The sequence below is a fragment of the Polyergus mexicanus genome, unplaced genomic scaffold (genome assembly GCF_030449975.1).
Source record: "Polyergus mexicanus isolate NDT 795.1 unplaced genomic scaffold, iyPolMexi1.0 SCAF_1, whole genome shotgun sequence".
NCBI classification, from domain to species: domain Eukaryota; kingdom Metazoa; phylum Arthropoda; class Insecta; order Hymenoptera; family Formicidae; genus Polyergus; species Polyergus mexicanus.
Window position 1 is genome coordinate 13,306,542 of NW_027223321.1, and position 13,874 is coordinate 13,320,415.

General features: G+C 31.6%; 1 protein-coding gene and 1 long non-coding RNA gene across 3 annotated transcripts in view; one reads left to right on the forward strand and one right to left on the reverse strand.

The window, feature by feature from the left end:
• LOC138936197 (uncharacterized) overlaps window positions 1-13,874 on the reverse strand; it is a 92,352-nt gene that overhangs the window by 17,555 nt on the left and 60,923 nt on the right. The gene's annotated exons all lie outside the window — the stretch shown is intronic.
• Window positions 1-13,874, forward strand: part of LOC138936181 (pikachurin) — an 87,440-nt gene that overhangs the window by 15,289 nt on the left and 58,277 nt on the right. For both annotated transcript variants that reach the window (XM_070301359.1, XM_070301349.1), the window contains exons 3-4: window positions 272-388; window positions 11,910-12,148. In XM_070301359.1, coding sequence (XP_070157460.1) covers window positions 272-388; window positions 11,910-12,148 — 356 coding nt within the window. The remainder of the gene's footprint in view (window positions 1-271; window positions 389-11,909; window positions 12,149-13,874) is intronic.

A 13,874-nucleotide genomic window follows, 5' to 3' on the forward strand; every position in this document is an offset into this window, starting at 1 on the left:
TATTCTATACATGTATAGGTGAAAATGTGTACATCTATGCTAGAATTGTTATACAAATTGACTATATTAAATATCGCTCAAATATATAGCTTAATGTAAATACGCTATTAAGAGGAATGGGAAGAACGCATGAGAGAACAGTTGCGTTTGCAATTCGCCGCCATCGCCTATTCCAATATTCTCCCTTTGTGCGCCACTTCGAACTCCCCCGACACGCATAACTTTACAACACCGACTTTACTAACGTTCCCGTTTCTCTGCCGTGTTTCAGGAAGATGCGGGCACGGATCGCCATGCGAGCAACTCTGCTATGAGCTCCACGACGGCATGTACGAGTGCGACTGTAAGGACGGCTATATACTTCATAAAAATGGATACAGTTGCGCCGGTAAGTGTGTGCGTGCGTGTGCGTGTGAATAGATCCGATCCTTATCCCGCTTTGCAATTCGCATTCATGGCGGGCGACATCTTTGATTTCCCTAATAAAATTTCGCACCGCGCCGGACCGGCAAACTTTTTGGACGCTGCGTTTGTATTGTTTTCAAAGCAACGCTTCCGATTGGCCCGTTGAATATCTCGTTTGATTCTAGAGAGTTATATCAAGAACGAGTTTTATTCCAAGAGTATACTTCAAGCGCGAGCTCTCGTACTGTTATTGTCTCCAATTGTTGGTTTTCTTCTTCGATAATAAAAATACCGAGAGAATATATTGAAAAATGTTAGAAATATGTTTTGAGAATTTTTACAGTTTATTTGGTTATCTCTAAATTTATATACAATATATCTCAATTTAAAGACTCTACATTTTCTTGAATTTGTCTGCTATTTTCGACCAAAGTCAACAGATTTTTGAATTATTCTTAATTTACATTTTTTTTTTTTTTTTTTTTTTTTTTTTTAGTATCTGTGAGAATTAAATTTTGAGAAAAAAATTTTATCCTATCTTTTAATTTTTGCATTTTCCGTTATATTATTGCGAGGCGACGTATCTTCAATTTAAATATGCAAATTCAAAGTCGAGCCAGTTGTGTCAAAATTAAATCATAAAAAAAAAAGTTAAATAGCGCTCTTAATCTTCTTTAATCGATATTTTTAATTATTTTTCGTAACAATATCTGTAGATGTAATAACGTAATTTGTATAATGCGTAAAATTTATTTTTCATACCGTTGAAAAATTGAGCGATAAAAAGCTCGCGCACTGGTCGCAGATTTATCTCGACAATCTCAAGTTCAAGCTGTTTACAGTACCCCCCCCCCCCCCACCCGTACTAAAGGTAATATCTCATTTCGCGTGGAATTGCGCGGAATACATCTCGTGTCGGGCTTATGAAATAGAAGGGAAGAAGAGAGGGACGACATTGTGAGAGAAAAATACGCTAAAATTGTCCATAAATCATGTAGAATTTCGGGAGGCATGATTTATATTTAGTCCAATCTTATGCAACAGTTTTTATACTACATCACGAGAGAGAATGAAGTTTTAAATCGTACATTACACATTGTCATACATCCGATATACATAATCAAGATGTACGATTGAAGCGAAAATTAAATGAATTGCATATAAATAATAGATGTTTCAACTTTAACAAAAACAACAGATACAACGTTCATTCGTTTTACTTGCATTATTTGACAGGGCATAAAAAAAAGAAGTATAATTTCCATTTTTTTATTATCTTTTATACTATTTTCACGTTTGCATTTTTTTTACTTAAATAGAAAAGTGGAAAAATTATATATAAAGGAATTAAGTACAAAATAATATATAAAATGATGTAATATTATGTAAGAAAAAAAATTATATGAATTATATATTATATAAAAAAATGAAAAATATAGTAAAATATATTATATTTAATATATACCATATTTATGGATTTTAATCACGCGAGATGTTATTGTACCTAAAACGTTATTAAACCGCGCATAATACCTTATAGAGTACCTCACTCGATGCAATTGCTGCAACACAATTACAAAACGCTGTTATCCAATAGATGTTTTTCTCACGAATAGACGCGATAGAAAATTCGGTGGAAAGTTGGTCGACGATCGCCACCGTTAATTGCTTTTCGATTAATTGTTCGCGGAGAATTCTATTATTACAGTCTGTCCTAGATGGGAATGCTTATCTCGGAACACTAGCGACTAAAGTTTTTCTGTGCTACAGTCTCGCATCAACAACTTATTTTTCTTTGAGAAAAAAAGAAATTTGCAAGCGCAGTGCATTACATTTGCGCTTATCCATCGGCATCAAGATTATCTGTTGCAAATTTATCTATGATTTTTAAAGTGATAATTTAGATATAAATAATTGATAAAAATTTATATAAGAATAAAAGAACTTCGCTATAAGACTTTGCTAGTAATTATTAATAATTAATAAAAATAGAACGCGACAAAAGATTACAAAGAAGAAATTATATTATTATGTAATATATTTATTATTGATTTATTATTTTACGCGAAATGTAATTTCCGACAAAAGTTTCGATTCATATTCGTTCGATAAAGAATATTATAAAATTATAATAATATAGACCGAAATATATAATATATAAACTCATGCTCATTTTCGTCGTATCCGTTTAATAGAATATCGACGATTGTAATTATTTTAATTCTAATGTAATTCTAATGATCAGCGCAATTTTGTAATCAGCTATTCTAAATATTGCACGTGCGAATATCTGATTCCATCCTGATTATATCCTCAACTTCACTACGTGTACATTTAACGGATATGCTGTCATCTCAGTTCCTTATTTTTGGATCTCTATTCTGAATTTAATCCCGTGGAAGAGTGACAAAATTTCAGCATTCTCGATTTCTACTTCGTTCAAACTCCTGCGTGGTGAATTTGATGGTACCATCAATGCGAATGCTTCCCTCATCCTCGGCTGTCGCCTCGAATCCAAATCAATCTGTCTTGCGTTAATTGTGCTATCTCCAATACGGCAGTGTCTGCGCGAATCTGATTCTTATATTGATTTTACCGTCGACTCTGATTTTCAATTCAGGAAACTTTGCTCGTGGTAAATCGGAGAAGTCGATTTCTTCTTGTTGTCGATCCCATCTCGGAATTTCGCTAATTCTGAGAACGCGCGGTAAAGTTTCAACGTCTTCCATTTTCACAGGCTCGACACTTTTAATCACACCGACTTCTCATTGTCAACTCTAATGCCTAATCTGGCAACTTTTTCCTCTGTATGAATTTATCTCCCCAGTTCTTTCTCCTTCAATGCGGCGATATTATCAAGTTTCTCCCTTATTGCCAATTATTTCCTCACGTATTTCAAAAAAGTCTCTATATTGCGTTAATTCTGCTGATAAGACCTGCAAGCTTAATTGTTCCAGTGATTTTGCTGATTCTATTCTTAAGAACAGGTATTGTCGAAGGTAAAACGACCAAGGATTTCTCGATCATTCACTTTGGCATTTCGAACACGAATTTCGGTGATCTTGCCATTAACTTTAGCTAACTCGGCACCCTGACAGTTTGCTTCGTCGACGATTTCACGGATATATGGTAGCTATCTATTATTTGAAATTAATTGGACATCTTATTTTGTAAACTGCTATTTAATACTTCGATTTGATATTTATTTTGATTTTCACTTTACTCTTGGCTTTATTTTTATCAAAATTTTCCAATTAAATTTCAAGAAGAAATTTTATTACTGTTTATAGTATTATCAAAAAATCGAAACGTTAAAAATACGATATGATTTATAAGATCGAGATGCAATATTGATAGTTTTATCGGTCATCAGATCCTCTTTTGACATTTTTCTTCATAAAAAATGAGGAATTATTGAATTCCGTATTATATTATCGTGATAATCGATTTGATTTTGTATATTTTATTATAAGTATCGTTTATGTGACAACAAATCGTTAGCGATACAAAAGCACTTCGCAAGCTTACCTTTCCGAGAGCTAGTATCGTCAGTCTCTTACAGCGAACTTTGCCCATTTATAGTAATTCACGAATTTGAATCATCTTATAATAAAAACTAAAATTTATATAATTTTTATTTATCTCTTTGAAAATAAATTTAATGAATTAATGAGATTTTTGCAATTAAAATGACATTAAACACAAAGTTATTATGGGAGATAATCTTAAAATTAGATATCATTTTCAATTAGTAATTTTTAAATGTCATTTTAATCATAAAAAAATCCATTTATCTATTAAAATTATTTTCAGAAAAGTAATTAATTATAATTTTTGTTATGACTCATTCATAAATTACTGTATCGATGAATGCTGTGCAGATAAATTAGTCATAACATAAAATAATTATATCATTTATATCATACAGCAAATTATTTACGTTATTATTTTGTTAATAAAAAATCAATAGAATAAAATATTAATAAGTTAAATAAAGTATTAATCAGTTAAATAAAAAGAAATAAAAAATTTTTGTGAAAACTCGCATCACTAAAATATTTGATTAAAAAAAAAAAAAAAAAAAACTTAATCGCAGAGAGATTAAATTTATTTGTAATTAAAAAGATAAAATAATTTTTAACTGTATGTGTGTAATATGCAAATGTGTGTAGTATGCTTAAACATACATCAAATCGAATATTCATTAAGCTCTACTACAAATAATGAAATTAGAATCGATGAGTAATTGCTAATTGCTCAATAGATTACCCGCTGAAAGCGTTGGAAGTTGAATGCCTGTTAATTGATTGATAGCTAGCTTACATGTTGAAACGAGAATTCATCTATGAATGAGAAATCACTGCGCGAAATAATACAGACAATAATTGTTCTCTCCATTTGTCTAGCTGTCTAGAAGATGTCTCTTTCAATGCAAAAATTGTTCGTCATTTATATGTGGCTTTTCCTAAATTTTTAATCTAATATTATATATATATATATATCTTTTAAAACTTTTAAAATAAGAATTATAAAGTTACATTTATCATAAAATCAATTTATGTGTTTTGACAGTAAATCGATATCTCAATATCTATGATAATTGATAAGTTTTGATCAACATTTTGTGCATTTTCTAGATATTCAATTTTTCTCTGCGATTGATTAATTTCATAATCTAAGATCAATAATCTAACACAGATAATAGCGTACTAACTATATAAAAATATGCAGAAATATTTTATTATAATCATATTAGACATCTGATTTTAATTAAATCTTTTTATTATAATTGATTGTCATTAAATTCATTTCCAAAGTAATTATGATAAAGATTCCCGCTTTTTTAAAAATATTACAGATTCTTTAACAAATGTAAATAGCTTATAATACATATATTAATTTTATAATGAAGAGTGCATTTTATAAAATTATTAGATTAACAATTACAGAATTAATTATTAAGTCCAAAAACTTGTACAGTTAGAACATTATTTTATTGGATGATTCTCGCTTAGAAATGTAATAATATAACGTACCTTCATATATAAAAATCCATTTGATTTAGAGAAACGTCTTTTTATGAGACAGAACGAGAAAATGTTGCATTACGGCCAGAAAGTAAATAATAGGTTTTTTCAGTGGAAAAACAAAAAAAAAGTAATGTATCAGCTCATGAAATTGACTTTCCGAAAGTTTTCTTAATCAGAGCGCGAGTCTACAAAGTGATCAAAAAAGTTTAAGCATTAATAAAACTTTCTCGAAGTCTTAGGCCATGAAAATCCACATATGACAGATCGCTAGGATTGCTGGTATTAACACAATTTTCCAGAGATTTCCCAAGAAATACGAGGAATATTTGCGACATGAATACCATACTATAATATTTCCCATTTAAAACCATTAGAAATGTCTGCGACAGTCGAAGCCATGGTAAAATATACATAAATATATACAATATATATATAAATCTCCAATAGTTCGTGAATTAATAATTCTCAGAAAATTTACACTTCACTCAAAATTTTAAATTGAATTTAAATTTCTCAATAGATTTAATCATGCAACGATTTAAAAAATAAGATGAAGTTAAAATGAGTTAAAATCAAATTCTATTTAATTTGTGACTTATTTTTTAAACAAAATTAGAATATCGCAAATTGAATCAAGCAATTGAAATTACTTAGCAATGTAAACATTAAAATCTTTGAACAAAATTGAAATTATTTAGCAATGTATACATTAAAATTGCATCTTTGTATTTAATCAAATTTCTCGTGTAATCTTTAATATCTAATTTAATGAATGAATAATAATGTAAAAATTGGAATTGTATAATTAATTTATCGAATCATCGACATTGAGATTAAAATCAGAGCCTTATATCGCGATAATTTTATTTCGCGAGCATTATAATAATGGATTAGCGAATTTGGTTTTGCGATAGTCATCCTGCTTTTATATAATCTGTATTAATTTATCTATTTGTCTATGAAGTGCACGCGATAGAATTAATAATACTCATTGTTGCCAATTCAAATATGCGCACAAATATTAGCTTTTCATCGCGCGAGCTATGTATGCAATTCATTAACAACATTATTGTATAACAAATATAGTATTAGTCAAGTAAGCCCTGAATGTTTGCAAATGTTAGATTACACAATAATCAAATTACAGCATTTTATCATTAAACTAGATCAATCACTTATTGCAATTTTCCAATTTAAATTGCGAAAAAATTAAATCTGATTTATATAACTTGGCGCGTTTGATTTTATTTATGTGTATAACGTTGAATAAATAAATTTTATTAAATTAATGAAAGATTTTTTTTAAGACATAATCTTTAGAAAGAAATTATAAGTTTGTGTAGTACACATAGTTTCTTCAAGAGTTGTAAGTTAAATAAAAATATTTTTTATAGATTTTTTTTATACATCTCAAATTTACGATATCAAACTTTTTTCTCATCACGAAATTCGCGATAATATACGATGCCTCGAACATAGCATAACAGTCGTTGTCATTAACATCCGTTGCTAATAATTTGTTCGTTTATTCGTTCGTCGCAACGCGAACGGTTCCTCGATCGCTATTCCTTTAATAATGCTATTGCGGCCTTGGAACGCGCTTCACTATGAGCATCCTTTTTAAATCGACCCTGCAATCGTATTCCGATCGGAATTGTAGGAATTTCAGGAATACTTCAACAACGAAAATCCCCGTGATGTGTGCTTGGAACTCTCAGTATTTAAAAATACGGCGAATACCAGCGTTGCATTCCGAGTGCATCCACGTGCAATTTTGCTTTCATCTTCTCCAGCATTGTCAGAAAATTGTAATGCTCGAAATTTTTTATCTTAATCCGGAAAAGTCAACATTTTACTCCCAAAATTTTCGCAACGTCAAATCAGTATCGTAATGCCTTTGATTTGATCCGAATAAGATTTTATTAATGCAATAATTTTTTTAAATTATGATTTTTAGACTAGAAAAATTAATTTTATTTTTTGCGATATTTATTTTAATCAATTTTTTTTTTTTTTTATTAAACAAATATATCAGAAATTTCAGCAATTAAAGAATGTTGACTAACATAAGTCAATAGTAAGATTAACTACATGTACTTTTTTTTTATCTGCGTTTTATGTAACACGTAAATAAAAAGATGGATCAGAATAAATAAATAAATAAATAAATTCTGTGCATTTTTTACAATATAAAATATGCAATATGTATAATACGTCGATATTAGCTCGTTGTTATTCCTACTAATCATTTTATAAATAAAATAAGGATTATCATATTACTAATAAATATTTTTCAACAATGTATCCACATAAAGCAATAGATTTTATTATTATATAATCATATCAAATTGGCGCACATGAAATAAATATAAGATTTAATTAAATATGTAATTACAATAACTACAGACTCTCATCAGTCGTTGTCTTGCTGTTTCCTCGTCCGATCCATTCATCTTTTTATTCGAAGCAATGATTATCGGGGTTCCATGATCCATTGTACATGTCACTGATCAGCCCAATCGATTAAGTATCAGTTATCGATCATTATTAACACTCACGATAATCGCGTTATATATTTTTGCTTTTTCCACTGACGCTTATGTTACGCGCATTCGATCGAATATCGATTATCGATAATTGTACGTTACCTCTACACACAACATACTTGTACTTGCGTAACCACCGTAATCATCCGATACTTGTGTATTTAAAAAATAAGCGATGATCCATTTAGCACAAGCGCGATCGCGCCCGCGTTCACGTTCGATACCGAATAATAATTTTATTAAATTCACGCTTAAATCATAACTAAAACGTAATCAAAGTCCGATATTTTATTTCAGCAATAAATTTTAATTTGGCACTTGCGTTTCTCGTGTATATTCTTCGGCGGCGATTAATCTTGTGCGATTAAAGAATGCGAAAACAGGCGAAAAAAGTTTGAAGTGAGTGGGAGGGGAAGTGATTCATACGTCGCTCGATAGGGATGCGAATCGCTCATAAGCCCGCCAATTGCTCGCCTAATATCATGTCAATATTCATAATACGACGTGTTCATCGATCACGGTTTTAATATCGGAATTTTGCATCGATCGAAATTGTAATATCATATATTACAATTTGGTTATACGCAATTAATTTTCTATAGATTAACGTAATGTAATATCGGAAACGCGCTCGAGATATTCGTCTAGCACGACAAAACTCGAATGTATCCTCTGGCGATCTTAAAAAATTTTCACCGCCAATAAATAACAAGATTTTTGTATTGATATAACTTCTCGATATATTACTCGAAATATACATGATATGAGAGAAATCTTGCTTATATAAATTCCCGCCATAGATCGTATTTTACTGCTACCGTAATGCGCGTGTCATGTAAGACATACGCATACACAGATAGTAATATTTTGATATTTTAATGTTTCAAATATTTCAATATTTTTTCATGGTTTTAAATATACTTTTTAATTATCTATATTTTTATAAGCAATTATTTTCGACAATATTTTTGGCATTATTGTTTATATTTATTTATCTATAATATAGAGAGATTTTTTTTATGTCACAATTTTTATTTCAGATTTTATTTCTATTCATTCAACAATTAGCATTAATTTTAAATAAAAATTACGGAAATTACGGAGTTCTCTTGAATACTTAAACAATTAATATATTTAAAATATAATTAATATCAATATAATCATCAATGTAGCGTAATGCAGTTTGAACAATTTAAATATTTTATAAGTTTATTAAGTATTAAATATTTTACGCTGAAATTATTGTGTGTGTGTGTATACGTTTATAATTTAGGACACACATCGCGTTTTATATTATATAATAAATTTATAAATTTGAGATTAGAACTTCAATTAAACCCTATGAAGCGTCATTTGAATAAAAAACGCCGGCGTCAAAGACCTTTGAATTCGAGTAATTCAAGAGGGATCTACCTGGAAATGAAAAGCTTCGTATACGACAGGTCCATTAAATTTTAAATAGTCAGGGGATTAAATACGGAAACGCGTCTGGCACTCGATCCGCCGGCGAATATCGCGGCCAAGAAGGTTGAAAAGAAATAGTCGAGTGTCTCCTCGAAAGTCGGTAGCTTTTGAACGGCAAAGCAGCTGGTATATCGAGCGTAATTGCTACAATCGCGTCTGCAAATGCCATTAACATGTTTACATAAACAATGATCTTTATCTGAAATAAATCGATCATCGAAAATATTTATATATCAACCTGTTCCATAAACACTTAGAGATATTACTGTTATTCTCAATTATAAATTATAAATATTATCAAATCTTTTAGAAATTTAGAAAATTTAATATATTCTCGAAACCACGCTATATATTATTTTTTTATCCATTATCGTATTTGTAGCGATTATTCAAGAAATTTTGAAACAAGCTGCCTTTCTTCGCGTAAGCGAGCTTGAAAAGTCGCAACTCTTTGACCATTTCGCGATCCGGGAAAGGTCGCGGCAAGCTAGTCGGGATTTTATTCATAAAGAGTATTATGTTACATATTCACGAGTTATTGACCGACCATTTCAAGTTTCCGTCGTTGCCCTTTATTCCGAAAATTCGAAGCACGACGCAGCAGAATCCATCGCGCAAATAAATCTTGTTGGGAAACGAAATCCGATCGGGGAGCCGGAAATTCGCATCGCGCGGTATACCAATGCCCATTGATCCCCTTGGCGTGTATTTTATTATATTTCTCGTTTTGACGTTGATGTTCGCCACCGCTCCGTTGCTGCTACGGCTGGCCGCATTCGCTCCGACCGGCGTTATTATTACCGGGCAAGCCCGGTAATAACCAAATTAACGCTATACACGAATTTCCGACGCGAAGCACGTAGTTGTGCGCGGCTTACACCGACGATGGGAAGACCGGTATAAGCGGCCCGAAGTTTGGTATCGCGAGCTTGCCTCGAGCGATCCAAAGCCAGGCTTTGGTCCTCACCCTCGCTCTCTCCTCCCCCATTTCCTCTTCCTCTCTGTCTCTCTTTTCTCTCTCCACTCTCGTCTACGCCAACGCGAATGGGGTAAGCGAGTTTGGGTCAGCCGTTCAAGGAACTCGAGGAGCACTATCCACTATCCCGCCGACGTAGCTTTTATGTATGTGCCCGCACATGGACACGTGGAAACTCGTGCGCGACCAACGGATAAGTTCCTAATGACCCTTCACCTCGGTGCCGCCTCCGTAGCTGGGCCGATTGCATGTGCGGCGAACCAGTCGTACTGCACGTGCAACAGTTCGTAGATTTTCTGGAGCTATCGAACACGCATATATCGATGCAATGCACCGATATAAAGATTGAAATTCGTAGTGAAGAAGATGGTATATTACGGAAACTCATTTTGTTTTCGATCCTATCGGGACTTCTCCATTATCGGTAATGATATATTAATCCCTGTATAATACTAAGTTTCGTAATACTGTTTCCTCTTCTATAATTTCGGTGAACTCTATTTTCGATATTGTAAACATGGATCCGATCCGTTTGATTATAGCGTTTCGTTTATATTCGCGAATAAAACGCAAGGATCATTATCTTGTGCAGCTGATGTATTTCGAGAATTTATCTCGGTTTCAATCGATGGCTGTGATAATTTATTTCTACGATTATCGCGTTCAAATTTTTGATTACATAAATGCAAAATGGCAAGTGTCAAACTTTATTAACGTATCATTTGCTTTTTTAACCAGTCAAGTAATCTGCTGTCAGATGAGGTGAGAGAATTGCACATTCACGACATGCTGTGATGAACAATCGATTGCATCTGGTTTAGGTAGCTAGATGAAGTGATTTCAACATTGAAGTCAAGCTGAAGTAAAAGTTTATACTTCAATTTTATTACGTTATTATGATAATCTTATTTACAAAAGTTTCTCTTCTCGTTTGATAGCATTCTCCTTATTCTAAGAAGGATGCTGTCAATTTTCAAATCTTGCCATATTATATTTTATAATGAATGATTCTCGTTATTTAAAATCTGAAATCTTGAGACCCTTAATCACTTTAATAATTGAAAAAAAAGTAAATTTAATTTATTTTTAATAATATATGTTTGTGTGTATATTCTTTTTATTTCTCACTACTTTAAATTATGGTATTAATAAGAATATATTACCCTACGTTATCATAAACTAACAGCTCAGTTTCACGTTACGTGTCAATATATGTATATAATAATCTGAAATATCAAAAAATATGATCTCCACGATAACGAATTGTAAAAATAGAAAGGGATAATTGCAATAAAAATGATCAATGATGAAACAAAAAAATTTGACGTTCGATAATTTATCAATGTCGAACAATTTTGTGCAATACGCGAGCAAACGACTACATTATTTCACGATTTATTCGACATATATCAAGCTTGTTATCGAAATTTTTTTTTTTTTTTTTTTTAATTCTTTCTCTAACGAAACAACGGCTATTTTCGGTTGCAGAGCTCAACTCGACATCGCCATCAACGAGCGAACTTGGTGAGCTCGTCGACGAGGCTGAGAGCGATGAGGCGAACGCGGACAATGCGGATGACGAGGACGCGGTCGAGGACATCCTTTATATGCGCGGTGCAACCTTTACGATACATCTGGATGCACCAGCCGAGAATTCTACCGCGGACGCGACGAAGATAAACGAGGGAAACGGCGCGGATCGAATCGAGCTGCGCGCCACGTCTCAGGTAACATTACGAGCCATATTTCTCGGGTTAGCTTGTCGTATTACTGCATAAGTGTTTGCACGCTGCTCCGCCGCCATTTGTTACGTAGGATTTCGCAGCAGCATCCGGTGAAAAATCTAGGATTTTTGATCTACAATAAAAAATACAAGAAGGCGATATGTCGAAAAGCACCTATTCTGCTGCCTCCTTCAATGCGGCAATAATACTTTTTAATAATTCTTTGACAAGCGTATATTTTTCTTCCGTAGAATATAATACTATTTCAATAGCTTTTCTCGTGTTTACTTTGTTGAAATTTGAAGTATTCTCAGAGCAAAATTATATATTTAAGCACGCATGAATATTTTAAATTAAACGGCTCTCTCTTTCTCTCTCTCTCTCTCTCTTAATTCGTGCGAAATTATTTTTTCTCTATCGCGAAGATTTGTAAAGAATGTCACAGTACTTTCGCATTTTTTTTTTTTTTTGCAAGAACAATTGTCAACAAATTTTAACCGCGTATATGTGTATATGTACATGTGAATATTTTAAAAAACACGAAATCTTAAAAATTCCATTTAATCCGTAATATAAATATTAATTAGCCCGAGCTTAAGCGTATGCTTAAAAAGTCTCTTAACGATTTTTCTTTTATACAAAAACATTTGTTAAAAAGAATTTTATTTTTTTACATTTATCAAAAAATTTGAGTTTATCAAAATTTATTTAATTGAATATGTGTGTATTTTTTTAGATTATTTTTTTTCTATTTAATTTTATACATGTATTTATATATAAAGAAAGGGAGACTGGTTTTATATAAAATAATTAAATAATGCTTGTGAATAATAAAATTGCGGCGAATATCTTTATATGAAATAAAAATAAAAGAAATAACAGACAAAATATATATGTAAATATGTATATTCAATTGAATATATATATATATATATATTTATGGATGCAAAATAAAACTCTATAACAAATATTTTTGCTGAAATATGAAACACAAGAGACACAATCAGAAATTTTTCAGCATATGTTTTAATCGCAATGGCTGGAAACGTCAAAATTGCCAGCATATAGGCTTTAAAACTATTTGATTATGTGATAAATACCAGTTCAAACCCAGTTTCAACATTTATCGATTCAACACAAATGCTCGATATCGTGCATTAAGTTAGTCAATATCACAAGAATTTACACTAACTCCATAAACTGAATTGATCGATACGTCGACGTGTCGTCATATTTGTACGTAAGAGAATCGATCGAGCGTTTTTGGGTTGAGCAGTCCAGAATAGAACATCCCGTGTAAAGGGACGTAAATAGATATGCTCGTCTATGTGCGAGGTATAGAAATAGCGATTGTGTGAAATCGAGCGAAAGCCGGAATGTTCTCAGGCGAGGAATCTTCCCTTGAACTGGAATTAATATTCACGATATAATCGAGGACGTGAAGTTTTGTTTAATGCGACAAAGGATTTGATCTGACTGACCGAATTGTGTTGACGAACAAGGATCGATGACATCGAAACTTCGCACTTTCCGTTGCGCGTCTACACAATGATATATTCTCATTTTTAAATATTAGAAATAGCATCCTTCGCCATACGCAATATCGTTAATGAAAATTGAAATTAAAAAAGCAAAATTAAATTAAAAATAAAATAGTAATGCAAATTGATATTAATATAAGTTTATACCACGTGATTATTAAATAATGATTAAATTATTGCAAATGAAT